Genomic DNA, 27,917 nt, shown 5'->3' with positions numbered 1-27,917 from the left:
CCCTCCAGCTTCCCTTTCCTGCCTGTGCCCCAGGACCACTGCCACATTCTGCCTCCAGAGGGATCTGCACATGGTCAAGAGTGAGGTCAGGAGTGGGGGCCTGTGGCCTGAGGCATCTCGGCACAGGGCATGGCAGCTGCCCTCACCACCCCCCCCCATGGCTTTCTCCCCTCCTGGGCTGGCAGCTCCATGGCAGGGCTGCTGGGCGACCCGCTGGAGCCCTTATCTTGATGGGAGCGATCCAGGAACCCTTATCCAGCTGCAAAGAAAATCCCAGCATGGAAGAGTAAGGATGCTTAGCAGTGATGTATCTGCTGTATGTTGGGGCGGCGGGCCTGAGGGGTAGACGCCTGGCTGGGCTGCTCCAGGCTGACAGTAGGTAGGTCTGGAGGCTGGAGAGACGAGGACCTGGGCAAGTACCAGCCGTGGGTCCCCGGAAGCCAGTCACAGGGATCTGTGTGTGTGCCTCTTAGGCTCAGCTTGAGGCACCCTCCCGGAAGAGCCATAAAACACAAATTACAGGTCGATGATTCTACACACATGCTAAATGTGTTATTTGTATTTGAAACTGCCAGGGCACAATATAAAAGAGGGGTGCTAAACTTCATGCTAATAATTCACAATTTTTTCCTTACTTTGAACATTAAATAACAGGTAACAACCATACGCAGAGACCTTAGAGGAAAGGACAAGGCTTTTCACATACTTTTAATGGTACTTGTTTCCTGCTTTTTGAACAAAGAGCCCTACTTTTTTATTTTGCACTGGACCCTGCAAATTACATTCAACATTTATATCAAAGTGGTGCTGTTAGGCTTAATCTGTGGGGTGTACCCTACAGGCATGGAAATCAGTTTCTGATTGTTTCGATAATATCATTTGTCTTTGATGGAACTGCGTTATCAACTGTGTAATAAACCAGCAATAAAATAGCTAATAAAGGAACGGTTTCTTCCCATTATTAACCCTTTATAATTCAGTCTTAATTCACGAAGCTGAAAAGATTAGCATAGCTGGGAAAACATCGCAGAGTGCGGGGCACAGCAAACACCGCTAATTCATACTAAAAATCAGACGTGTAAAAAAAAGAATCCATCAGAACGAATGTAAGTTTCCTTCAAGGGTGGAATATGTTCCAACAAGTTTTAGCCTGGATCAGATTTCTGAAGAGTAGCACTAGAAGGAAGGAAGGAAGGAAGGAAGGAAGGAAGGAAGGAAGGGAGGAAAGAAGGGAGGGAGGGAAAGAAAGAGAGAAAGAGAGAGGAAGGCAAGAAGAGAGAGAGAAAGAGAAGAAAAAGAAAGAAAGAAAGAAAGAGAAAGAAAGAAAGAAAGAAAGAAAGAAAGAAAGAAAGAAAGAAAGAAAGAAGGAAAGAAAGAAAGAGAAAGAAAGAAAAAAAAAAGAAAAGAAAAAAGAAAAGGAAAAGAAGAGAAGGCAGGCAGGAAGGAAAAAAAGAGGGATTTTGTGGCGGCACGGTCCGTGCACCGTAGGTGTTTACCAGCAGCCCTGGCCTCTGCCCACGAGATGCAAATAATGCCCTCCCCACAATCATTACAATTCCTGTCTCCAAAGCTGCCAAATGTCCGCCGGGGGGCACAGTGGCCCCTAGTTCAGGACGATTGTCTAAGACGGATTCATGAGATGGAGAGTAAAATACCATCACGGCTCTCACGAGATCAGACGAATGTTCTCTCCTCTGCCTGCCATGCCCATGAACCACAGACACAGACGCCCTCGACTAAGAGATCAACAAATGCAAGAGACATAAATATAGGAAAACTAAACAATTCTTTTATTTAGTGAGAAACAGGTGGTAAATGACAGCCAGCTCAAACACACTTAAATAGAATAAAAAGGAAGAATATAGACATCACAGAGATGAATTTCACAAGAGGCGACAGATTTCCACTGCAGACCAATGGGACATTTATGAGCGAGATGTCACAGTATTGGTGGCCAATTTGTATCCAATTAAGTTTTCTAAGCTCAAGAACATTTAAAACCTTACATCTAGGCATGACAGTTGTAGGAACACCACTCAGTCGTTTAAAACTTCTAAGTGCTACATCTGGGTATTTTTTTCCTAACATTATTTTCTCCCAACATTCAGAATGTCATATTTCATGTTCCAGTAGTAATCACACAACGGATTAAAAGCCCAACCAACCAAGAAAATGTCAATCTTTCTATAAAGAAAGAAAAATGAAAGGTGTGGACGCAGAAGAACCGCCAAAGCAATTCCAAAGTATCTTGCTCACTCTACAGAAAGGCATGGCTCACGGAACCAAGTACGGAAAGCTACAGCAGTTGAGTATCAGTCTTCCAAGGGCGGGCCGGGCTCAATGCTGGGCACAGCTCTGGGTCTCTCTGCTAGGCTAGCGCATGCCCAGAATCTGTCGGCTTTTCAGCTGGTAATTTTTTTCGATATCTGACAACGCTTGAGCGCGGAGCTGAGCAGCATGAAGCCTTTTCTTCAGGTCTTTGCACTTGGACTTGGAGGTGAGCAGACTCTCAGCGTTCTCACTCCTCAGGACGTTCTCTTTACTTTCCCCACTGAAATGAACTTTCTTCTTAATTATCGAGGATGGAAGATCGAAAAGTTCTTTAGAAAAAAAAGAGAAAGGGTTTTAAGTTCAACTTCTCCATACTTCTCAGATTTCTCAAAACCATTTATTCTTTCCATTCACCTTTGAAATCTGGGGACCTGCGTTATTTTCTCTGGGCTAGGAGGGTAGGGCCATGATGCTGGCGGATATCAATCCATTTTTTAACCCACAGCATTGAAAAACTTAATCCTGGAATGCACCAAGGAACGTATTCTCTTAACAACCAACTCTTCTTTTAAGGTTAATAAGTGCATTGGGGATTACAGGCCACAATGTAAAACTTCTGGAAATCAATGTGACTTATCTCGATTCTTGAAAACAAGTGCTATTGTAACCGGAACACATAACTCCCACAAAAGTAAGGAAGCAGAGGTTCTTTTTTTAACAGAGAACACGTATAGTTTTGGTTAAGTATTCAAGAACACTTATTTCAAAGCAGCTTAATTGAGCAGAAACTTGTTTCAAAAAAGAACCTAGGTAAATTCAGCACAGAAAAGGTAATTCAAGTTAATGGTGTAGTGAAAAATGTGAATTGTGTCTTTTACATGAAGAAAAATGTACTTGAAGTGGCTACACTATTTGCTACTGACAGAACTATCTGGGGGCTGGGGACTTGCAGTTTTGAATTCTAGAACCTTTCCATTTTTCCTCTGTGTTCATTTAAAGGAACTATGTTCAAATATTTACTGAGCTCCCTGAACGGGCTATTGTGGATCGAACAAAAGGTCCCATTCCCGTAGGAGGAGACAGACCATCAACAAGTAAACAAGCACACGGGAGGAATATTTGAGGTGCTGTATGGAGGAAAATAATACTGAGAAAGGGAGACAGAAGGGCTGGGTGGTGTTTGCGGGGGTGAAAGCTGCATAGTAGGGTGACTTTTGAGCAGACACTTGATGCAAAGGAGGAAGCGAGAAGCCGTGTGTCTCTCTGGAGGAGCTGCTCTTGGCCCAAGAAAAGGAAAGGCCCTGGGGTCGGGCCGGGGTCTGGATGGGGCAGGCTGCAGAGAGAAGTGCTGCCTTCCGGTTGTCTTGGGACTTCCCGTTTCCTACATCGTGCCTGTTCCCGCTGCAAAGCTAACTCGATGGCTTTTTGCCCTTAACTCTACAGTTTCAAAGATGTCCACCTTTATTATCACGAACCTCTGTCGTTATAAACCAAACATACACTGCAAATCTGACGAATGGGGCAGTTTTCGAAGAAGTGTTTAGAAAAGAATTTGTACTTCACTACATAGAAAAGGAGTTAACACTTCATTAAATACACTGAGTGTTTACGGAGACGCTGCTGCGGACCGGGATGATTTTGACATATTACACTTCCTCCGGTCTGAAGTTTATAGCCCAGGGGAGGATATTTCCAACTGTCCTGAGCGCACAAGGGCACCCACTCGTCCCTGCTTTGTTGTTTATGACTGACGTGCTCAGAGCGGTCAGTGCTCACTTGCCATCAAGTAGCCCCTAGTCCCGGGGGGTCCTTGACTCCTACAGCTCGTTTCAAGTGGTCGCCATGACTCACATCGATAGACACCTCAGTGTCTACACACACCTGGTTCTATATCCTGTACTGAGACACATCGTCGTGCTCTAGCTCTTCCAGCCTGTGTTCAACCACTGTCAGAGCAAGATGTAAATAAGCTCTTCCCTGGAGGAGCAGACCTGGCAGGACCTTCGAGAATTCTGGAACAACGGGTTTGATGCATGAAACTCACCCAGATAAAGATGTTTCCTTGCTCTACCACAGTGATCATAATTTCGGCCTATTTTGTCTTTGTGGGTGGCATAAGGAGAAAAGCTGGAATAAATAGTCTAAAAATACTGAAATGGTAGGTAGCAATACTGAGAAAAAAGAAGATATTTCAAAAGAGATGAAGCCCAAGTTTTATATAAATCTTCTTTCATTTACTTCACTCACTTCTTCTATAATGTTATTATAACCATCAGACTGACTTAAGTATTTTTTTTTGTCTGTTCCAGATACAAAATGCTGTCATGCTCCCTGAAGTGACCAGATTCTCTCTCAATATACTCCAGATGGAAAGGACAGCTTTCACCAATGCCGCCCTCCATGGTCATAGAAAGCCATAAGGACTCTGCCTCAGTTTCCCTGGAAAATTCAGATACTCAGTTTTTAAAACCAACAAAAACATTCTATAAGAAACAATTTGTGTCGTAAAGAAATTTAGAGGAAAGAGGTTTAACGCTGTGCATTTTCTATCATCTCAAAGAGCAGATTAAGTTGGATGTAGGGTTTCTGCGGACCGGAGAAGGCCCGTTAGAGGTGGCTCGCTGGTGTGCGCGCCAACCACGCCTCACAGAGCAGAGCGAGGGCACAAGGCCCGCAAAGGCAGGGCGCTGGGAAGGCTGACTGACTGCGGACGACACCGAGTAACAGGAGGAACACAAACAGCGCACGGAGAGGTCAACCAACCGAATTTTGACAAACACGTTTCAATGTGAAGGGTCTTAGCAAAGATCCCAAAGTGATGGCTTAGTCTATGATCGGTTTATCACACCTCTTCAGCCATACTTCCTGTAAAGGCGGTGGCAAAACGGAGAGAAATGTAGAGTTTTGATAATATACCCAGAGAAAAATCTGAAATGCACAACATTTTTAAAAATGTACCTTTTAAAAACAAATATCAAAAACTACACACGCAGTTTGATGAGGTGAATAAAATTGAAGACGAATTCATCATGACTCATTGCCTCGACCTCGAGTCTATGAACCCAGCAAGAAAATCACTGCTATCACAGAATCATTATTATTTCCATCGAAATGCGTATATTCAGTACACTCCATCTTAAAACGCAAGACTGTCAATTGCAAGGGCTGCCAAAGCCCCAGGGCGGCAATACTGGGGCCACTCCTTCATGGGGGGGGGGGGGAGGCAGCTTCTGTCGACGGAGCTGATTCTCATACCTGGACCACTCGCCAGACGCAGGAACTTCTGCTCCTTCAGCAGGCTGTAATTCTTCAACAGACTTTCTGCCCTAGCCAGCTTGTCCTCTGCCAGCCTCTCCCGAACACAAAGCTCCCGTTCCTTCTCTTTAAAAAGGCAAGGGGACAAGAACAATGTTAACAGGAGGCAACAGGCAGAAGACAGTCCACACTGGGCAATCTCACCGCTTCTCCTCATCACTAAGACCAGCGGGCCTCACCGGCGCTGGGAAGGTTTTCTCGCCAGAGACCCCGGTCAGCCTGTTGTGCTAGGTTATAATTCAGCCCTTCAGTATGCGGTGTGTTGTCTCAGGTGTTCTCGTTAAGGACCGGTTTAAGCACAAATACGAAGTTGGCGTCAACCTTTGGTCATGTTGTCTTAGAGGAACCCATTTGGGAAAATAAACACCTAAAGTCATCTCTGCTCTCTACGGAGAATGGGCAATGGTCCATTTTCTGGCGTTACCTGACCTCACAGAACAAACCCTCCTTCTTCTTCCGGGTGAGTGACAGCACCCAAGTGGAAGAGAAAAAAAACCACAACTCAGGAGGTGCTTCTTTAGATCAGGAACGAAGGCCAGTTTTTAAATTCATGGCCCAGAATTCAGAAAGCTCAGATTTCAGTTGCTGTAAGAAACTACAGAACAGCGGGAAAAGTCTTAATAAAAGGTTTGTTTTACAAATTCTTTTGACAAAAGCCTCAAGAAAAGGTTTCTGGGTGAGCATAGATCATACTTCTGCAGAAAGCACATCTCTGGGCCCTATACGACCGTCATCGGAAAGTAAAACAGTAAGGTATGCATTGGATGCTTTGTAAGTTCATTTAAACACAAACGTGTGTATAGTCCGTGTTGGCCATACAGTTGCAGAAGCAAAACCAAGTGAGCCGCGAGGGTGGCAGGAGACGGTCGTCACCCCCTCCCTCGTCCCTTAATGTTGACGTGAGGCCTCCCGGCAGTCACTACCCTGCATCGGGGGGAAAACCTGGGTAGCGGCTCGTACGACAGGGGAGGAGACACACTTCCACCATCAAGAACTCGTTAGCACCCCATCAGTGAATACTCATCCGTGTCTACGGACCTAGGACACCTTGTGCTCTACCGAGTTTCCTGAACGTGTCGAGTCCCCCACTCGACAGGATTTTACACCTGGCCTGTGCTGGGGAAGCCACATCGGAAAGTGAACGTGATGGCTTTTATTATGGAAGGCAGCAAATGTGAAAACCCTCTTTTACAATGGGAAAAAAAGTCAGGGTAAATACAGGAAGGAAGGGAAAGAAAAAGTAGCTCCACGGGACAGCGTAATGGCTACGTGAAAGGGTCATCACGGTCAGTAACCAACCGTAAGAGCGACCAAGCTCAGAAAGAGGCTCAGCGTGAAGGCGCCAGGCGCTTCATTTACTATTTTATAATATGTATTTTGGTTTCTCAAATATTTTTAAGAATGTTCTGGTAGAACATACACGTATCGAATACTCTGTTCACAAGCAGATGGCAGGCACATCGGACCACAGCGCTCCGGTGCGCTGCCCCCGTTCGGACTTACGCTCCAGCCTCTCTTCTCGAGCTCTGAGGGCTCGCTCTCGCTCCTGCAGCTGCAGCTCCTTTAGCTTCAGCTCTCCCAGCACTGGGCTGGAATCCTGCAGCTTCTCTGGTTCTGATCGACGCCCCCTTCTCTCGGGATTTCTTCTTTGCTCTTCTGCAACCAAGTCTGCTATCAAAGGATTCTCAAGAATTTCTTCAACTGACGGTCGGTGGTAATCCTGGGGGGAAAAATGTTCGGTGTTATAATCAGACTTCATAACACAATAAACACTCATCCTAAAAGAGCAGGTGCATGAAAAATGGCATACATTTCCGAGACGAAAGAAAGGACACCCTTATGGATGGGTCTTAAACACCTAGAAAGGTTAAGTTCACTGGGGGCTTTATTAACCCACGAGGTTCTGGGTCCACAAGGTAATGCAGATGTGAGCTTACCTTTGTTTCCCCTTAACCAGAGATGGGGCAGGGGAGGGCTGGCTAGCCCTTTGTTTCCCCTTAACCTTTCTAAAAAAAGTTCAGTCCCTGAGCTGGTGCTTGGTGGCACTGCTAGGTCTGCTCTAGGGCCCGCCCTGCCCTTGTATCTCTGAAGAGTCTCTCTGACTTTCAGTCGTGCTGGTCACCATTACCCTTCTTTGTAATTCCACAGCATTGAACTCCTGCTCTTACATCAACCTGACCCTAGGACATCTCCCTCCCCATCCCATGGCCGGATTCTTTCCACCTAATCTCTTTATTTATTTCCCCTCAACTCTTTCTAGCCAGCCCTCCCCTGCCCCATCTCTGGTCTCTGATCTCTAAAGTGGAGCGAGAGGCAGGGTAATGAAGTCTTCTTAGTGGCCCCTTCCCTTACCACCTGCCACACTGAGGTAGACAAGGGAACTGAGGATTTGGAGCTTTTCTGCAATCTTGCTTTGCTACCAGCCATCTGTTAGCAGGGCAGAGAGAGGGAGGAGACATAAAGACAGCACAGAAGGTAGGCCAGCAAGGAGGCACAATTTGCCAAATTTACATTTTCACTGGCATTAACAGAGTAGATTTAGCTAAGGAAATACAGCTAATGCTTCTTCAGTTTCAGTGCTCCAAGACAGAAAATGCACTACTCTACAACGTAATTGAGAGATCGAAACAGACAATATAATCTTATACTCTTTACCTTTAAATTTAACATCCTCGTAATAATGTCATTCAATTCATCAGAGTAACGATAGGGAATTCGCCTGAATTTGCCTTCTCTGATCTTCCCAGCTAGTTCTTTCTGGTTGAAAGCTGTAAATGGAGGCCTGGGGGAAAAATGTTTTTCATGTAAAAATGAAAATAAAGAGTAGGAACGAAATCAAAAGCACAATTGGAGCTCCAGTTTGAATTTAGGCTTCTTCTGGGATTGTCTTCCAGCGAAGTTGCCCGACCTTGGCGTTAGACATTTAGGGTCATGTAATGCTTGTTGGGGGGCTGTCCTGTGCATCCTACTACATTTTGCAGCACCAGGGGCCTCTATGCATGAGATACCAGTAGCTACCTGTAGCTGTGACACCCAAAACTGTCTCCAGACGCTGTCAAATGTCCCATGGAGGGCAGGATTGTTTTCCGCTCCCTGGCTGAGAACCACTGCTCTACAGAATAGTTTAGAAGGGAAAAAAAGGGAAAAGAATGGGAGCTCTTTCTTGTTCTCCAGATCCCCAGACCTCTCCCCCAGATTTTTGTTGCATTTCTTCCATGGGCCTGACCTGTGTGCTCTCTCCCCTTGAGCTAAGCCTCAGTCCAGCAAGGGCTGCATCGAGCCAGGTGAGAAGTGTGAATAGTCCCAGGGTTACACCATCAATTTGGAAATAATTTTTTAACCTGTCCATCTTTCCAAAAAAATTTTATTTATTTATTATTTATTAACATACAATGTATTCTTTGTTTCAGGGGTACAGGTCTGTGCTGTCCATCTATCTTAATTTTAACCCAAGGTATGAGTCTTTCAGACTTGAATACGCACAGGTGCTCAAAAGGCAGAACCCAGTGAAAGGTGACAAGCCTCTGTGACTGTACCTCAGACCAGAACTCTGTCTTCATCGTACTTACATTAATGCACACAATTCATACAGCAAACAACCTAGTGACCAGATATCCGATTTCTCATTGTAGGACATGCGATTCATCTGTTCCTAAAGGAGGAAGAAAGGGCAAAAATGTAGGAGGAGTTAAACGTTTATTGTTTTAAAACTTACAAAATGACCCGAGACAAAAATGGAACCTGTACGTTTGGTAATATTGACTCGGAGCAAAAAAAAAAAAAAAAAAAAAAAAGGAAAAAATTTTATATTATAAAATATTTTTATATCTGTAACAAAAACATCAAAAAGGCTCATTCAGTTTATGTCAGATCTTGTATTATAATAACAAAAGACAGTACTTTATATTTTATCTTCAAATTTATAATGGAGAAAAGGTAATGATCTTATCCTAATGTACTTTGTCCTATATAATTCATTCACTTATTTTTCATTCACAAACGTTATTGTGTTACAATGGATCAGGCGCTGATAATTCAAACCTCTACCCTCAAGGAATTCATAATCTAGAAACTCCATTTTATTTTATTTTTTTTATTTTTTTTAAAGATTTTATTTATTTATTCATTCGACAGAGATAGAGACAGCCGGCGAGAGAGGGAACACAAGCACGGGGAGTGGGAGAGGAAGAAGCAGGCTCATAGTGGAAGAGCCTGATGTGGGGCTCGATCCCATAACGCCAGGATCATGCCCTGAGCCGAAGGCAGACGCTTAACCGCTGTGCCACCCAGGCGCCCCTAGAAACTCCATTTTAAAAGAACCAGAGAAAGAAAAAGAACCAGAAAAAATTTCAGAATAACCAAAACATATATCTGGCCCACATTTAAATGGATATAGACATAAGTGGCTAATTGAGTTATCCATTTATATATTTTCCCCTTAGTCCGCAGTATAAATCACAGTATTAACTCACATTCTCATTTTCTAATTTAATCATTTGCCTGTCTCCCACACATACATAGTCCACCACAGTTCTTATTCTCTACAGAGGGCACAGAATCTAGTACCAACACCTTCAGGACGCTTGGTGTTTTAAACTCCCAACAGGTGAGTCTGGTACCACTTCCTGACAATCAATGCCTTAGGGAGGGAGGGCTGAACTTATCTAATTACAAGAGCAGGAGGGAAAAGGAACAAAAGAATTACATAGGTTTCAAATTTTCCAAGAACCACTTCTGGATAATTTTCCTTTATGTTAAAGGCTTTCTGTTCGGAATCTGATCCACTGAGAAAATGACACGGTTCTGGCAATGTCTACTCTTAGTCAAAAACAAAATCGTTAATTTACAAAGTTTTATACTAGAGTCAGATGGGTGAAAATAACTCAAAAAGATCTGGAAAATCCTAGAAATGTTTGTGAACTGTTAAAAAAAATGAATACATCTCCATGTTGATCTGCTCAGATTTCATATACAACACACTGGTCATAGCACTTACTGCTTCAAGCTTTTCAAGAGCCAGCAGCTAATATCTAGAGAGTCATAAACAGTTCCTATCCTTTGACCTAGCAATTTCAATCTGAGAGCTACATGCCAAGGAAATAACCAAAAAGAAAGAAAGGACAATTCACACAAAGGTATGCAGAGCAGGGCTTCTTAGAAGCGTAAGAAATTTTGGAAACAAAATATCCAGCAACAGAAGGAATGGCTACATAAGGTGGGTGGGCTGCAGCTTCGCCCCCGGAAAAGGCAACCAAAAACAAGCACAGTACAAGAAGCTAACACTGTACAAACATGTTATCCGAGGTGACTCCTGAATCTGCCTGCACAAGAGTCATCTACAGAGTCTGTTAAAAGGCAGAGTCCAAAATGAAAAGTGGAAGGGGGTAGGGGTGAAGAAGCATGCAAAAACCAGTCCAGAGACCCAGATTCACTGGATTTGGGTTTGGGGCCCAGGACTCTGCATTTTAAACAAACCCTCCAAATAAGTCCAAGCTGGTGTACAGGACCCATGGCACTTTGGGAAATGTCGCTCTTGAGGCCAGAGACAAAACCCATTTCATCTTTGTAATCCCAGCACTTGGCAGTCATTGAATAAAAGCTTCTCTTTAGGGGAGCCTGGGTGGCTCAGTCTGACTTGGTTTCAGCTAAGGTCATGAATCTCAGGGTCCTGGGATTGAACCCCGAGTTGAACTTGGCACTCAGCTGGGAATCTCCTTGAGATTCTCTCCCTTTCCCTCTGCCCCTCCCTCCACTCATGCATTCATGCATGCGCTCTCTCTCTTCAATAAATAATCTTAAAAAAAAAAAAAGCATTTCACTTTAATTGCTGATATAGAGGAATTTAACAGTCTGGTGATCCATTTGGAAAAACAGAAATTTAAAATGAACAACACTATTAATCCTTGGCTATTGTGTATTACTAAGCAAACAAATGAACAAAACCTCAATTTCCCTGCATTTGAATGCTTAGCATTAGGATGTTTAAAAAGTATCTAAATTCTGAAGTACTTACAGGAGACATGTAGTAGGGCGTGCCAACAAATGTTTTTGCAAAACTCGTATCATGGTTTAATATTCTAGCTAGCCCAAAGTCCCCAAGCTTAACATTTTGCTTGCCATCCAGGAAAACGTTGGCTGGTTTCAGATCCCGATGAAGCACAGTATGACCACCATCGCTTCGTCGGTGACATTCCTTTAGGGCCAGAGTCAACTGAGTCATCACACGAAGAACAAACTCTTCATCTAAGTATTGTCTGAAACCAAAGCAGTTATACAGCATATAACTTCTGAACAAAACCATTAAAAAGATGGGACAATGTGAAGTATCTAGTTTGTTTTCAAAGTGTACAAATAGGGGGAAAAAAAACTCTTATTTTCAATAAGAGATATGGGTGTTGATTCACCAGGGATTTTCTAAAGTACTACGGACCCACCAAACAAATACAAGAACAGTCTTCCACATTGCTAAGTACTTCATCCCCAATCCTGCAACAGGATGCTTAACAGAAATGAAACTTGGCCTATTCTCAGCTTAAGTTTAAAAGATTAATTTACCTTTCCTTTGTTCCCTTTGTAATTACACTAGCCAGGTCCCCTCCTTCGCAATATTCCATTACGATGTACAGTGTTGTGTTGGTTCGGTCAATAATTCGATCATAATAACGGACGATGTTTGGATGTTTCAGTTCACGGAGTAAATTCACTTCAGAAACAAGCATCTGTTTCTCAGCTTCTGTCATGGAGCCATAGTCAAGTTCTTTCCAAACTAATATCTGAAGTAAGAATTTCCAAGGTGTGAATGAACTCATTATATTCAAAGACAAAGAATGAACATTCTAACCTCTGAAAATTGTAAAAGGCACTTCTCTATTAAACAGATCACACGGTCGTTATCATCTAATTTAGTTCAATGAACATAAGAACCCCTGCGTTTATTTCCATAACTTTGCCCTAAATTTCAAGCAATAAATGATGCAATAGGAGAGAGGGGGATGAGGCATACTGGGCATCCTCCAACCTCCTACCCTCAGTTGCTTTGTGGCAGGTGGGCAGAAGGTACTGTGGTCAAAGCTGGGGCAGAGGTAGTCAAAGTTCCTCATCATTCCAACCAGTCAAACTTTTCCAGGGTGAGAGACCTTAGTAAAGATCCCTCCATCAGCAGCCAGGCAGTTTCCTCTCCCTTATTTCTTCCTGTATAAGATCTACCTACACACAGTGGGAAATAAGGCTCCAATAATCCGAAGAATGGGTATTTTAAATGAGTTCTGACTCCAAGACAAAATCTCCAGGTTCTGGTGGTCCTGCCTCTTTCCCAGGTCCAAGAGGACTACTCTACTCTGAAAAGAGCTCAAGACAGCTATCTGTCACTAATGGGAGGCCCTTAGCAAGTCAAAGCAGGAAAAAGGAGGAAAAGGGAAGAGAAAGGAAAATAGAAAAGAGAGATCTCAAAAGACGCAGTCTTCCAGCCCTTGAGCGACCCAGGACAGACACAGACCTGAAAGAGATGAACTCTGCCAGGCACCCCGCCTTGGAGACCCACGGCCCCAGGCCTCTCGCTCCCCTGCCTCCCAGGAGCCCGGGGGCGCTCGCCGCAGGCGGGCGGAACCGCTGCTGGGGCGGAGACACGGAGGTGGCCCGCGCTCACCTTGCCGTCGCTCTTCCTCCGGATCTTCTGGCAGCGGCCATAGGAGCCCGTGCCAATGGTGTACAGCACCTCGTAGTCCTCCGCCCGAGTAGGCATGGCCGGGCCCGCCGCAGGTCTCCTGCAGGTCGCTCCGCCGGCTCTGAGACCCCTCCGAGCCACACTACCTATTTTGCCGCTCCAGTCTCCAGCCCGGTTTAACCGACGCGGGCCCTGGCCTGGAAGCCTATTGGCCCGCGGTGAGGTCGCTTCGCCTCTCTGATTGGTTAGAAGAGCACAACATCCTAGGCATCTTGGGAAAGGCGTATCGCTAGGCAACCGCGTCGGCGTCCCCCTCGGCGTCGGCTTCCCCCCCCGCCCCGCGCCCCGTGGGGGAAAGAGGCGGAGCTAAACCAAAGGGAGGCGGGGGATACAAAGCAGGTGTAGGCGTGTCTCCGCCGGTGTGTCCCTCCTGCTGAGGTAGCCAAGGTAATCGAAGTCCGGCGACCTCTCCTCGGACTTCTTTGCCCTCTGCCGCCACCAGCTGCCTTCTGACCTTTGCACTATGACCCCTCACACTAGCCACTCTCTTCTGCACACACCCTCCTCTTAAGTTCCTGAACCCTGAGCCTGGGCGGGATCACACTGAAGACGTGGTGGGACCTGAGTGCTGAGATGCAAAGTACAGAACCTCTACTAAAGGTGCGTGAACAGGTTCAGACAATGGTCGGGGACTGTGCCAAGCACTTACATGTGTTGTCTCGTTTATTCCTCAACACAAACCTATAATGCAGGAATTAGTGTACTTTCCCATGAGGAAACGGAAGCACAGAAGAGTTAGATTATTTGCTTTAGGTCCAACAGTCAGGAAGAGAAGAATCAATTTGAAAACAGTGGATACTCATAGAAATGATTTAAAGCTTACACATGACCTTAGGGCGTAGTCACCGTAGAGGGACTATATTTTTGAACACTAAATTTAGAGTCCTGCTTAACATGTACAGGATGTATGCAAAACCTCAGTGTAGAATATGGAAGTCCTTGATATTTTGGAATATCCAGGAGAATACAGTGGCTCTCGGGCAGAGACAGTCAGGTTTACCTTTAAGACAACTACAAAAAAATTTTTTATTAGAAAAGACTACCACATAGGTTATTTGGGGTGCCAAACACATAATTAATTGACAAAACTTCATAAGATATAGCCTCTTCTGGGTGCCCAGCTCACCTAGTCAGATTAAAGAGTCCCATTTTTACTGGAAGAGGGGGCCAGCCCTGAATGGAGGATTAGTCCATTACCAGAAGGCTAATAAGTTGGCAGTGCATAAGTAGGTCAATTTTCTTTAAATATCTGTTCAGCATGGAGTTGAAAGGAACTTGATTTTCTATTAATAAGAATTACAAACCTCTTTCTGTTAAAAATAAGGAATTTCTTACATGCACTGAATATAGCATAATTGGAATTGCCAGCCAGAAGCATTTTTAAAGTAACATTCAAGGACACTGTCTTACCTCAAGGGAATAGGACCAATTTAGGTTTCAAAAGTTATGTAAGGAGCCACAAGTATCTGAGTTAATTGGCATTGTAATTTTTTTTATTTTAGTACTTCTTAAAGATTGACATTCATGGGGCTCTTTGGCTGGCCTGCCCCAAATCCAGTCCTGCACCTTGTCTCTGGCCACTCTTCTGCTCTCATGTTTTGCACCGGTTCCCCAAACCTGGCACACTTTCTCAGCTCCCACCGCCACTGCCACCATCACCTTTGTACCTGTTATTCCATTTGTGTGGAATACTGCCCACCCTACTCCCTTAACCACTCCCTCACCCCCATGTCTGTCCAGACGATACAACTTGTCTTTCAATACTCAATGCCAGCTTTCTTTCCTATACCCCAGGAAGTCTCCTCTAGCATGCTAAAACAAGCAATTTTTTCATCTGCAATATTCACAGACCGCCTCGTGCGTAAATCAACACTTCTCTTGTAACTTATCATTATTTGTTTACATGGGTCTGACAGTAGCTCAGCTCCAAGCTCCTTGCAGCCAACATAAGTCCTGTAAAAGGATGCATGCAATAAATTTTTGTTAAATGAAAGTATGAGAAGTAGCTTATTAATAATCATGCAAGGATTTGGAGTGAGCCCTGAAGTACTCATGTTTCAAATGCCCCAGTCCTATGGCAGAGAATATTGGGGAAAGGCCATCCCACGAGTATGGAGAGTGCCATCTAGACACATATATTCGTTCCACAAATATTTATTGGGCACTTACCATGTGCCAGGTGTAATGATAGGTATTGATATGCTAGGTGTTCATTAGAGAAGAGACAGGGGAGGCGTGATCACAAAGATAAAAAGTGACATAGGCATGGCGTGACAAACCCTAAGGACCGGCCAGAGTTAGTCCATACCACTGGGTGGGAGTAAGGGGCAGGACAGCCCAGAGCAGAGACCTGGAGGCAAGAAGCATGTGGAAGCCAATCAGGAACACTTTACAGGAAACACCCCTTCCCCCGTCACTTCCTCTCTCCTTCCTCCATCTTCTGCCAATTTTTTAAGACTCGGATTGCACTCGGTTTCTTCCCTGAAAATTTCCCTGACTGCCTTCAACCCACGGTGGTCTCCCAAAAGAGGAATTAACTGTGTTTTTTATGCATTCAGAATATGCCATATACTAGTCTGTATCACTAGTTTCTCATGTAATATCCTGTTTCTCTGACCTATTACAGCAAAAACTCATCCTTCCACAAATATAAATTGAGACCCTGCCAGGTGCCAAAGATCCCCCCGTGAGGAGGACTCACATGCAGCCCTGGAGGCGGAGGGGTCAGATGTACTCGTGTGCCCGTGTGCAGAGAAATTCAGCCATTACAAATCGTGGGAAGAATTAAGAAAATAGAGAACTGAGACAGAAACCAAGAACTAAGAGCTGAGCAGTTCCATGAGAACAGGGCCAAGGCTCGAACTTCTCGCTCACACCCAGGGTCGAATTCACTGTCTCCACGGTCTTCTTGCTCCTGTGGTCAGTTTTAACTGCAATGTGGTGAAATCCCAAATAAAGAGATTATCTGCACTATGTGTGCTCTGCTCACGAGACACCAGCTCATTTTGAAGAGAAGCTAGTTGGAAGACTAGTAGGTCTCTCTAGGTAACATGTTTAGAATCAAGCTCCTGATCTTTGCTCCAAATGTGTTCTACTCGCTGTCTTCTTCGTCTTAAGTAACCAACGCATAGGATTTGTTTTTGTTTATTTTGTTCACTGCAGTATCTCCGGCTCTTAAAACGTGCCTGGAACGTAAGTGGGCACTCCACTGGCATTTGTACGTTGAATGAAGGAAGGAAGGAAGGAAGGAAGGAAGGAAGGAAGGAAGGAAGGAAGGGAGGGAGGAACAAATGAAGGAACAAACAAAAGAACAAGCCATACCTCAATGCCCTCTGCCTCCCTTTTAATGTTACGTGAAAGACCCACTAGAGGGCTGCAAATCACTACACAGAAACCGAGGTGTTAGTACACGCACCCCAGTCCACCTGCAGGGGCCTGTGCTGACAGGAAACTCTGAGATTTGCATATTGAACATTTCGAACCTCAGACAAATGCTTTGTGTGTTTTCTTTCTACAATTCCCGGGAGCAATCTGAAGTCAGGGATTATGGAAATTCTTTAAAGTGCTTACTTAATAAAGATTTCTAGAAAGAGAAAAAAAAAGGAAAGATTCTTTGTTTATAAAAATCAGAAGCTAAAATATGTTTCTGAAAAAAATGTGCATGACATCATATGCGCTGAGTAGATAACCGTGTTCTAGAAAAAAAGAATGAGGTGTTACGGAGACTGGCCCTAGCAGTGACACACTATTTCATATAAACAGAAGGGCAAGATGCAAGCTAAGAGACAGCTTTGGATTTAACGTCAGGAGGGAAGAATATGAGGAGAAGCAGTTTATCTTTGAAAACCAAATAGTGTTTAGTTCTGAGTGCTACCCCATTTTAAAGAGGGATGGTGTGTCCAAGGCTGAGTTCTGTTCAATGTAAGGATCAAGTTTCCGACAGAGAGCCATTCACCAGTTTTACATGATTTTTCATAATACTTGTAAATTAAGGATATCTGTTCTCTCTGAGGATATTGAGGATATAAATTGGTAAAGAAGAATGTTAAAACTAATCTCAAATGCTGAGGCCATAATGTATTTCTAAAGGACTTTAGCCGCTTCTAGAGAACACTCTCGATTCTTCCTTCAGGGGGCAGCAGAGTGAAAGTGTAGAAGCAGGGGGTTTGATGTCTAGGAGCCCCTTTCTGTTTTTGCTGAGCTGTGTCACCTAGGGAATCCGTTCCACCTCTCTGGGCCCTACAAAATGAGAACGTGACATTAGATGACCTTAAATGACCCTTCCAGCTTGACACGTTATGATTCTATCTCAATTTCCAGAACATCCACCAGAACTGTCAGAGCCAGGACTCTTGGTATGACCCCAGGTGACAGTTTTTTATTAAGTAGCAATGTCTGCATTAGATTTCTCAACATTCCCTCTCTTTTCATTCTTTGCCTTTACCAGCAACACTGACTGAAAGACAGACACAGTGAGAGGTCCCCCTGGAAAGGCGAGACAGGTGCAGAGCAGCTATCCCTATGCAGTGTGAAAATCACGCTCAGAGAGCTTTCCCTAAATGTTCAGGGAGCCCAGAAGGAGGAGCCCGGATCTGATGAGGAAGGCAGGGACTGCCAGCCAGGGCAAATGTTCCCGGAAAGGCTGCATTTGTGTTTTTTTTTTTTTTTAAGATTTTATTTATTTATTTGACAGAGACAGCCAGCGAGAGAGGGAGCACAGCAGGGGGAGTGGGAGAGGAAGAAGCAGGCTCCCAGCGGAGGAGCCTGATGTGGGACTTGATCCCGGAACGCCGGGATCACGCCCTGAGCCGAAGGCAGACGCTTAACGACTGCACTACCCAGGCGCCCCGAAAGGCTGCATTTGAACTACATCTGAAGGACAGGTGGGAATTAGGAGGAAAGGGACTGTGGGTAAAAGCAGGGAGGCAAGGGAGGGGCTGCAGTTTGGCAAAGCAAAGGGTGCGGTGTGCTTACCTTGTGCAACAGGTGAGCAGGACGACCCGAGGGCAGATGCAATCTCCTGATGGAATCCCCATGGAGGCTTTGAGCAGACGCGCATTACCAGACTGTGCTCTGGGAAGGTCACTCTGATAACACTGTAGAATGGGAACGTGGGGACGGGAATTCAGGTGGGAGTTTATGGTAGTAAAACCCAGGGGATAAATGATACCAACGGAACTGAGGAAGTGGCTGTGGGAATGGAGAAGGTGGTGGGGGGCAGACCTGTCTGGGAGGTAGATCAGATGTACGTCGGGGAGGAACGAGGACAACTCCCAGCTTGAGTGAGCAGACGGGTGGTGGTGTCCTAACTGCTGGCGTGGGGGACACTGAGCTCACGCTCAGCCTCAGGGCCTCTGGGGGAGCTGACCAGTGGGCAGCCAGACACGAAGTTTCAGCAGAGTGGTCTGGGCTGGAGACAAGAGCTGGAAGTCGGTGGCGACAGAGGTCAGGTGTGGGGAGGAATAGGCCCTGAGAATGGCAGAGCGATAAGGGAGATGGGAAAGGAGCCTGGAGGGCATGCTGGGCACGAGGAGGCAGAAGAGCCAGCGAAGGACACCAAGGCGAGTGACCAAAGAGGTAGGAAGCAATAGGGAAATAACTTGTAACCCAGCTTCCAACCCAGGAAATGGTTTTTTAAAAATGTGGCGTGGTCCACAGTGCTGGATATTGTCGAAAGAGCAAATAAAGTCAGTGCAGAAATGGAAACACTGGATTAGGTCATTCAGAGAGCCTGTGACCCACCTAGGAGCATTTTCTTTTTTTAAAAAAAAAAATTTATGAGAAAGAGATAGTGGGGGGAGAGGGGCTGTGGGAGAGGGAGAGAGAGAATCTTAAGTAGGCTCCACTCCCAGCGCAGAGCCTGACATGGGGCTTGATCCCACGACCCTGAGATCACGACCAGAGCCAAAATCAGGAGTCAGATGCTCAACCAATTGTGCCACCCAGACGCCCCATAGGAGCATTTTCAAGTCGAGTGGTGTAGAAGCCAGCAGGACCAGATGGTGAAGGAAGATAGACAGTGTGTGTGTGTGTGTGTGTGTGTGTGTGTGTGTGTGTGTGTGTCCTGTGGGGCCCTGCCTTTCCGCCCGGCCCTGTCCCCAGAACGGGTGGCCTTCCCACCCTCCTTGCCCCACTCTCCTGACATCAGCCTGCGGCTGGTTGCAAGTTACACGCTCACGACAGGTGCCTCATGGAGCTCACGTTCCTCACAGCACCCACCTTCCCGGCGGCCACGGATGAGGTTCCACGGGAAAGGCGAGGATCGTGACCAGCAGCCCGCGGAGGCCGCGGAAAGGGCGCTGTTGGCCTGCCTTTGCTCAGTGAGGAGGCTTCACAGGAAGTCAGAGGAGGAACTTCTGTTTTGACTTTCAGGGGAAAGAACCGAAAGTCTAGGCACCAGCCTGGGTCTGCTCCCCGGGCAGGGCGCGTCATGAGCTCCCGGGCGCCTCCCATCGGCAATGAACTTGAGTCTGGATTCAGTCCAGGAGGAAGCGCCCCACACCCTTTCGTTGTTTCTCAGCACTCATTCTTTGACCAAGCCCCGCCGGAGAGTAGCCTCAGGGCTGTAGCCTGTAGCCGGGGAGGACAACCCAGGGCAGACGCAGAAGGGAAAGCCTGTGGCGACAGGTCTCGCATGGTGACTGGTCACTGAGCTCCGGCCAGCCCCGGGCCAGCACCGATCCCATCTCGCAACTGCCCGTGGGGAATTCACAAAGGAGGAACTGGGGGCACAGAGACGGCAACTGGTGAACTCAGGGTGCTGAGTGGCAGCCCCCGGTGGCGTCCGTCCTCCGAGAGATCAGGATCTTGACAGCTAGTTTGTGTGGCTGGCCTGCTTTGGTCCAGGACAGAGGGGATTTTTAAAAAATCAACGGCAATGATCCAATGTCTAGAGTAGGCTCTGCTCTAACCGCTGCGCCATGAGGCCTGGCATCTGCCCACTGACCAGACCTCGCCCCCCTCGCTGGACCCCAGAGAGCTCACCTACTGCCTCAGTGTGAACGTGGAGAGAGGGTGGGAGGGAAAAGCAGGGCTCTGTGTTCCTCCTCAGCGACACGGACCTGAGGCAGATGCCGGCCCCACACACCCAAGCTGGATGAGACGACGGGCAGTTACCCAGGGCCCCAGAGCCCCGGGTCCCTCCCCTGGAGAAAGGGGGACATAATGCCTCCCTCACAGGGTTTCCCTGAGGGTTGGGCGAAATCATGGGTGTCATGTCTGACCTGCTGTAGACGCCCCCGATGTGATTGCTACTATGGTTTATAGTAGAATTCTCTTGTTACGGAGGGAAACACAACACTAGACGTTCAGCTGACTGCTGAGGCTCTGTGACAGGCATTTTTTAAAAAGATTTTATTCATTATTTGACAGAGAGGGAGACAAGCAGGGGGAGAGGCAGAGGGAGAAGCAGACTCCCCACTGAGCAGGGAGCCTGGTGTGGGGCTCGATCCCAGGACTCTGGGATCATGACCTAAGCTGAAGGCAGGCGCTTTACCGACTGAGCCACCCAGGTGCCCCCATGACAGGAATCTATCTGACCTCCAGTCGCCTGCCCTGGCCAGCATTTCAGACGACAAACACTGCCCCAGAGGGTCCGGCTCCTTCACCTGGCCTCTGCGTTGCCTGCTCCCAGGTGGCACTCTGCCCTGGTCGGGTTCTCAACGTGGCAGTCGAGGGCTTTCGAGACAAGGGGAGCAAGGGCCAGGCACAGCTGTTTTCAAGGTGGTTTTAAATTCACTTCCGCATTGATGAGCAGATGTAAATGGCTCCCAAGTGCCTGCCACCCTTCTTTGGCTGTGCTAACTTTCTCTCTCTCTTGTTTTCTTCTTCCTCCTCACTACCTGTCCAGGGCAGACAGGCAGCTGAGGGGAGTTGAGGGGAGGAGGTGCCCTGGTCTGTGGCCCTTCAAAGCTAATTCCCTCCCTCATGGGCCTCAAATTCCAGAACTGGCCTCCCTCTGGTCTGAGACACATTGCAGAGACCTCACTCTTCCTCTCTTGTTTTTCAGGAAACATCTGGAAACTCCTCTGGGGAGATCTGCCACATGGCCTCTGGAGTGAACCCTAGACTGCCGTACATTCTTCCAGAGTTCTTCGGTTGCTGGATGTTAGGAGAAATGACATATATCATTCTCCCAAATACATAATTTGAACCCAAAGCACAAAGTTCTTCGTTAAATCCCTGTCTTTAGAGAACGCAACACATGAAATCAGAATTTACCACACAAGTAATTTAGGGAAGGGGATTATTTGTGACACAGACCACTCAAAGAACTTGCTACTGATTACTTTAAATGCCAGTCTTCCAGAGTGTTCTTAAGATGTGGTTTCATTTGAAAGGTATTCTTTGCACTTTTGTTTTTTCTGGAGCAATTTTGTGGTGCACAGAGAGAGGACCTAATTGGAGGAGGTTTTGGTGACTGTCAATGTATTATTACTCTTCAGGCTTGTGTTGCCGCCCTCACAGTGCCCCCCACCCTGGGCAGCAGTGGAGGGCCGCCCTGGAGTGTCTGCTGAACTGAGGCCACGGTTACACCTGGCATGGCTGATGTGGCCTGGGGGAGCCAGGAATGATAAAGGCCACTCATCTATGTCACACACTGGGCTACTCACTCTTCTTCACTCTTCACCACATAACCATGGTTGAAATGTTGGTTTATTCCCATTTTCCACGAAAGAAAACTGAGGCTCAGAATGGTTAAGCCTCAGCCTACCATTCCAGTTCTCATCTGAAGAAGAGAAAGCAGAAATGGGCCCACTCACCCTACAGATTCTTGGAGGCCTGGCTCACTAAACCCTGAGAAAGCCCCCCATGCCTCTTCAGACCACTCAGAAACTATACGACCCCTGCAAGGAGTCTGGTTAGAACAAGGGCCTACGGGGAAACAAGTCAAAGGGCGGCATGAGCCTGGTTCAGTGGGAGGGCCGTCAGCCTGGACGGCCACACGTGGGCCGGCATTTGTGCAGACGTGTGTTTGTGCACACAGGGGCAAGGGTGCAGTTGGGGACAAGGGTCATTTCTACAAATGGAAAAGCTGTAGTCTCCTCACAGCCTCACCACAGAGAAAGGGAAGCCAGACGAAACCTGAACGACTGGACCACAGCAAGCCCTGCCCCAGCAGCGAGCCAGTGAGGCACTCCCTGTGAGAGATGAGAAGGGCCGCCTGGGCACATGAGGCTGGGGTGGTAACGAGACAATTCAGCATCGCCCCTTTGCTTAGGGACCCCGGCTGGAGGCAGCACCCCTCATTCTGCGATTCTGGCTTGCTTGGAGCTGACCCGGCTTGTGGCGCTGAAAGCCTCGCGTCCCTGGATACCCCTTGGTCCCATGCAAACTGGGACGGTTGGTCACTGTGGCTATGGAGCTCCTCTTTGCAAGCACCCCAGCCTGCCCATAGCCAGAGCGGTGTTGTTGGTTAGTGGTGCCAACCCTTGAGTGTGGTCCTCGGACAGCAACCACGCCGTCCTCTGGGGGCTTGTTAGAAATGCAGACTCTCGGGATGCACCCCAGACCTGCCCTTTAACACAGAGCTCGGGTGACTCCCGTGCAGGCTCACGTTGGGAACAACGACTTCCGGCCTCACTTTGCTCGGAAACACCATGCGGACAGCGTCTGCTTCTGAGGCACCCTTTCCTGGGAGCCCCCGATCAGACCTGGGCCCAAGCTTTGGGATGGCCAGGAAAGCACTCGACCCATTTGAAACCATCCCAGCGGTGAGCAGCTGGTCGGTGACCGCCTCTCAGGGAGGCTCCCGAGGGGCAGCAGGCCTGCAGAGCGGCGCCGCCAGCCTTTTCTCCCTGAGAATACAGGGGAGAGCAGAGCCGGAGGACTGGCCTCGCATCTGCTCTAACTTAAATATGGAAGACGATGAATGCGTCCAAACTTTGGCTCCGTAACTTCGTACGATTAGCAGGACGGTATGGGTGACGCCTCCTATCTGATCTCAATATCCTATGGTTCTCAACTTGAGTGCCGATCAGAAGCCCTATGGGGCTTGTTCTCCTAAAAACAAAAATGCCAGGACCACACCGGGGACCTTCTGCATCAGGGTCTCTCGCGAGGGCCCAGGTTTCTGTGACCTGGGGAAGTCCCGCAGGTGGTTCTGAGGGGCATCCAGGGACCAGAACCGCTAGGAGCATTGCCTGCAGCCGGCTCAGCCCTGCGCTGTCTCTGCCATCCTGCCTGTCACCAGATGAAGGTGTTCTTCCCTCCCTCTAGAAAGCACTGAAGGGATGCCTGGCCCCTCACCTATATGGGCCAGCACACTCTTTTGGAAGAGGGGTGGAGGTGGGAGAGAAGGAGAGGATGGTGAGAGACTAGACTCTAGAGGACCCAAACCTTGGGGGTGCTTAGATGTGCAGTGTCCCAATATAGAAACCTTGACCCCATGACTGAAAGATTCACAGCAAACTTCTGCTTTCTGGGGAACAGACAGGTTCCTGAATGTGCCTCAGGACCTGATTGACCCTTGAGCTGGGTTTTGAAGGTCAAGTAGGAGTTAGCCAAGGAGCTGAGGCCAGGGTGGGGTAGTGCCAGGGGCATAGAGAACAGAGGGGCAGCCGTGGGTGTGTGTGACGATGCTATTCTAGCAAGAGGCTAAAGCAGGCCTTACAAGGTCTTGGATCTTGGGAGGTTATGCTCCATCCCGATGGTGACAGGGAGCCACTGAAGGGTTCTCAGCAGGAGGAAGGGAGCATCGTCAGATGTGCACTGACACAGACCACCTCAGGGTTGGAGAAAGATTCCATGCCCAGAGGCAGAGCCTCCAAAAAAGAGGTTGTTGTGGGATCCGGGGCATTTGAAGGCCCCTAAACCAAGACAATAGCCACAGAGAGGAGAGGACACCCTCCGGTCATGTTTAGAAGATAGAACGACTGGGCCACTGTGGCTTGAACGTGAGCAGTAAATGGGAGGGAGGAGTGGAGACAGACGCCCAGGTTCCTGGATGCACCACCTGGCAAATGACTGTGCCGCGTAGACGTCAGCGGGAAGGAGGGCAGCCTGCCGAGGAGGGGGTCGGGCCCTCCCACTGGAGATGCCTTTGTGCAGTGGACAGACGACCCGGGGAGGAGAGAAATAGAGATCTGGAGTCAGCAGCAGGTAAATGACCGTGTGGAAGGTCCAGGAGAGAGGGTGGGATGAGAGGGGGTCCCGGGCAGAGTGAGGGGAGCAGAGGGTCCTGGGCAGGCGGACACCAGCCATGCAGGGTGTGTGGGCGGGGGCTGTTTACTTTCATGAACTCGGGATTCTGTTGAAACCAAAACTGGCTTCATTCTGTCCATGGTCAATGAAATGAGGAATGGTGCCTGGAGTCAAAAGCAGTTCTCCACTAAATGGCTTGTTTTAAGTCATTATTGGTGGCTGCTTTCCTTGGGAGCTGTTGGTAAAAGCCTTAAAACCGCATTTCCTGAGCCGCTTGAACAAGAAAGGTAATCACAATACAGAAGCAAGTTAGAAGAGCCCCCCCACTCCGCACGCCCAGGGCCTCGATGGGCCTTTGCAGGAAGTGAAGAAGGGTCTGGAATAAGCGCACCTCGGGCCTGAGGAAAGGCTCAGAAGGGTTGGCGCTGCAGCTGCTGAGCCAGGCCCACCGGGTCCTTTCTTCCTGTGCCACACCAAAGAGGTGCAGGGAGGGGGCGGTGTTGTCATTTGCACCCAGGACAGGAAGCACCGGAAAGGGAGGCTGCAACGCCCGCGCCAGCCCTCTGTTCCCGTGGCCGCTCCGGCTCTGGCCGGCGTGCGCTGGGCAGGCTCTCGAGGAGGCTGGCTGGACGAGCACGGCCGTTTGGGGCAGCACCTGCGGGGTGGGGCTTGCCCCCGGGGCCCCCTCGGCCCTCAGCCCTCAGCCCTTATCTACCCACCCCAGGGAGCAGGTGCGGCTACAAAGAACGCCTGGGTGTGATCTCAAGTCCGCGGCTTGGGGCCAAGCCCCCTGGGTTTTCCCACGGCCTCACTTTCACTCCTGACCTATTTTCCTCAGGGGTTTCAAGGAGGAACCAACCCCGCTGACACCTGGATCGTGGACGTCTGGCTTCCAGACTGTGGGGCAGTTTCTTGATTAAGCCACCCCGCGTGTGCAGTTTGTAACGGCAGCCCCAGCAGCCGGTTCCCCTCTGTCCGGTGTGAAGAGGCGACCTCTTCCGAGAAGGGACAGGGGGATGCCGAGGGTCCCAGAACAGTTGTTCTGATGTATTTGTCCGGCCAAGTTAACAGTCCAGCTTCTCAGCAAGTCCCGCTCCTCCCTGCTCCCCGGCCTGTCCCTGAGTCTGTCCCAAGCTGGTTCGTTCACTTATTCACGTGCTGGTCCACCGTCCGCTGGTTTTCTGGGGCATTCCGTTCATTCGTCTTGTCTGCCTTCTGTGAGCCAGCTACTGTTCCAGATGCTGGGCGTGCAGTGGGGGGCCTGTCCTCAGGGCACTTCCGTTGCAGTGGGAGCCAGGGCATTAGCAGTGTCAGCCACGTGCTAGCTGCTGCAGTGACAGGAGCAAGGTGCCAGGAGCGGCTCGCTGGGGGTCTTGCTGTCCCAGCAAACCCTGACCCTGACCCTCCCGCTTCCATGTGGGCACAAAGAGGGCTCGGGTGTGTATAAACGGCCTCGTCACGCTGCTAAGTGTTCTGCTGGTCATGAGAAGTTGTGCATCGTGAGTACAGATGGGGACCTTCGTGTGTGCCTGCCCCCTTCTGCAAGCCCCGTCTTGGGGAGAGGACCAAGGGACTCTGTGGCCCAGGTGGCATGGATGTGTGACACCTGCCGGGGCTGGATGTTTACATAAAGACCACAAGGTGACAACACCAGAGGGTCATCGGGGACTCAGGGGGTCTCTGCAGGAGGTTGGGGGTCACAGGTGTTGTGCAAGGCAGGGCGACTCAAAACATGCCTCCTGGGATCACCAGTGCCACCTGGGACCTTTTGAGAGATGCAAATTCAGGCTCCACCCCAGACCTACTGAATCCGGAACTCCGGGGTGGGGCTCCCCGGGGGCTGCTGATGAACCCAGAAGTTGAGAAACACTGGTACTGGGGACAAGCGTGGCTCTGGGGCAAACGGGTCCAATTTGAGAACCGGCCTTCTGCTTACTGAGGTTTTGTTCTCTTATATTTAATAAGGGCATAAAAAAAAGCACCTAACTCCTCCCACCAACTTCCAAAGTTGTGAATAGTGTATTAGATAATGTGTGTGAGTGTGGGATCCAGTACAAAGGCAGGAAACACTAGCTAGTTATTCTTTTATTATAATTATTATTTTCCTATCTGCTTATGGAGAGCAGGCCTTCCTACCCAAAGCATTGGAGCATCGACAGCTGGTTAGAAACCCTCAGCGTGACCCCAGCCCTCTCTCAAACTGGCTGCCTGGCTGGCTCGGTGCTCTCTGCCCCCCAGGAGGACTGGGGAGGCTGGCTCGCTCGGGGCCCTAGAGGCCTGAGGGCTTATAAGCCAAGAGTTGTCAGGAATCTGGGCCCCAGCCTGCTCCAGGAAGTCTGGCCTACGATAAGGCAACACCACCATTCCCCCCCAGACAGTGCAAACTCAGGGCCTCTGCAGGGTCCAAACAAGGAAGCCTGGTGGCATTTTGGGGAGGACAGGTTCTGAGGGGAAGAGCAAGGTGATCGATAGGTTTGTGTGTGAAGTGGAGGCAGCCATAAAGATTTCCTAGGAGCCAAGGCGGTCCGGGGCTCCAGGTACCAGGGAGGGCGGGAGTGTGGTCTTAGTGTTCCTATTGTCCCACCGACTTCTTGATCAGGGCTTCCCTCTGAGCACCTCGCTTTGTGACCCAGAGAGTAGGAGGTTGTTGAAAGCTGTAATAAAGCTCCGAGCTTGAAGCAGCTTTGCCGCTGTTGGGGGCAGTTGCCCCGAGCAGTTCAGAAAGGCCATGGCAGACACGCGCACTCAGCGAGCTCACGGGCATTTCCACGGGCATTTCCTGCCCTGCCCCACTCCTTCATCAGGAAGCTTTACTGGGTGAGGCTGGACTTGGGGGCGGGGGGGCATGGCCTTGGACTCCCAGGCCTGCTTACATGGCACGACCAGCCCAGCCTCTTCTTGCACAGGGGCCGAGGTGGGGCCTACACACCTCATCGGGGGACTGAGGCTTTTCCCTAGCTCCTTCCCAAGATTCCCTGGGAGGTAATCCAGGTGTTGGGCCAGTTTGTCAGGGTCATGAAGAGGCTGGGATACAGTGGCCTCCCCTGAGCTCAAAGGGCTTCGGCCCTGTCTGCACGGGTGACACCTTCCTGGTCTGCTCTCGAGTTCAGTCTCCTTCTGTGGTGGGCTCTGACCCCTTTCCCAACCGTGACCCACCCCAACCCCTGCAGAGATAACTATCAGCGATATTCCCCCAGTTGGCTCTCCTGGCTTCCCCTCTGGGGCTCACCAAATGGGGTGAGGACACTAACATTCCCGCAAAAGATATGCTCGGCCACTGACAAATCAGAGAGAGGAAATAAAGGTTATATATTCCTGTCAACCTTCCATTCAGATATATATTTTCCTCCCATCATCCTTGCTTTTTTTATTTTATTATTTATATGTCTCTTTTATTATCTGGATTCTTAAAAACGATCTAAAATTGTTTAGGAAAAAGACATTTTTAGTGGTAATCTACTTCTCA

At 48.5% G+C, this 27,917-nt stretch overlaps 1 protein-coding gene and 1 long non-coding RNA gene across 3 annotated transcripts; one reads left to right on the top strand and one right to left on the bottom strand.

Moving 5' to 3' along the window:
- Positions 1 to 1,767: 1,767 nt before the first annotated feature.
- Positions 1,768 to 19,708, bottom strand: NEK2 (NIMA related kinase 2). Of its 2 annotated transcripts, none has more exons than XM_026509097.4 (10): positions 19,529 to 19,708; positions 18,284 to 18,405; positions 13,232 to 17,548; positions 12,142 to 12,359; positions 11,600 to 11,840; positions 9,156 to 9,238; positions 8,242 to 8,368; positions 7,090 to 7,306; positions 5,527 to 5,652; positions 1,768 to 2,600 (listed from the first exon to the last, which is right to left on the bottom strand). In XM_026509097.4, exons 3-10 carry the CDS (start codon positions 13,325 to 13,327, stop codon positions 2,374 to 2,376), a joined length of 1,335 nt encoding a protein of 444 aa, XP_026364882.1. In that variant the 5' UTR covers positions 13,328 to 17,548; positions 18,284 to 18,405; positions 19,529 to 19,708; the 3' UTR covers positions 1,768 to 2,373. The 2 variants fall into 2 exon arrangements, with proteins under 2 accessions (XP_026364882.1, XP_057171472.1); XM_057315489.1 differs by having other exon boundaries at positions 13,232 to 13,486.
- LOC130544315 (uncharacterized) lies at positions 13,683 to 21,459 on the top strand. Its single transcript, XR_008960502.1, has 3 exons — positions 13,683 to 13,909; positions 18,003 to 18,192; positions 21,318 to 21,459. It is a non-coding gene; the product is annotated as an uncharacterized LOC130544315 (long non-coding RNA).
- Positions 21,460 to 27,917: the final 6,458 nt, after the last annotated feature.

Source organism: Ursus arctos, unplaced genomic scaffold, assembly GCF_023065955.2.
Source record: "Ursus arctos isolate Adak ecotype North America unplaced genomic scaffold, UrsArc2.0 scaffold_2, whole genome shotgun sequence".
Lineage (NCBI taxonomy): Eukaryota > Metazoa > Chordata > Mammalia > Carnivora > Ursidae > Ursus > Ursus arctos.
Note: the sequence above shows the minus strand (reverse complement) of the source record. Positions and strands in the feature narration are given on the sequence as shown.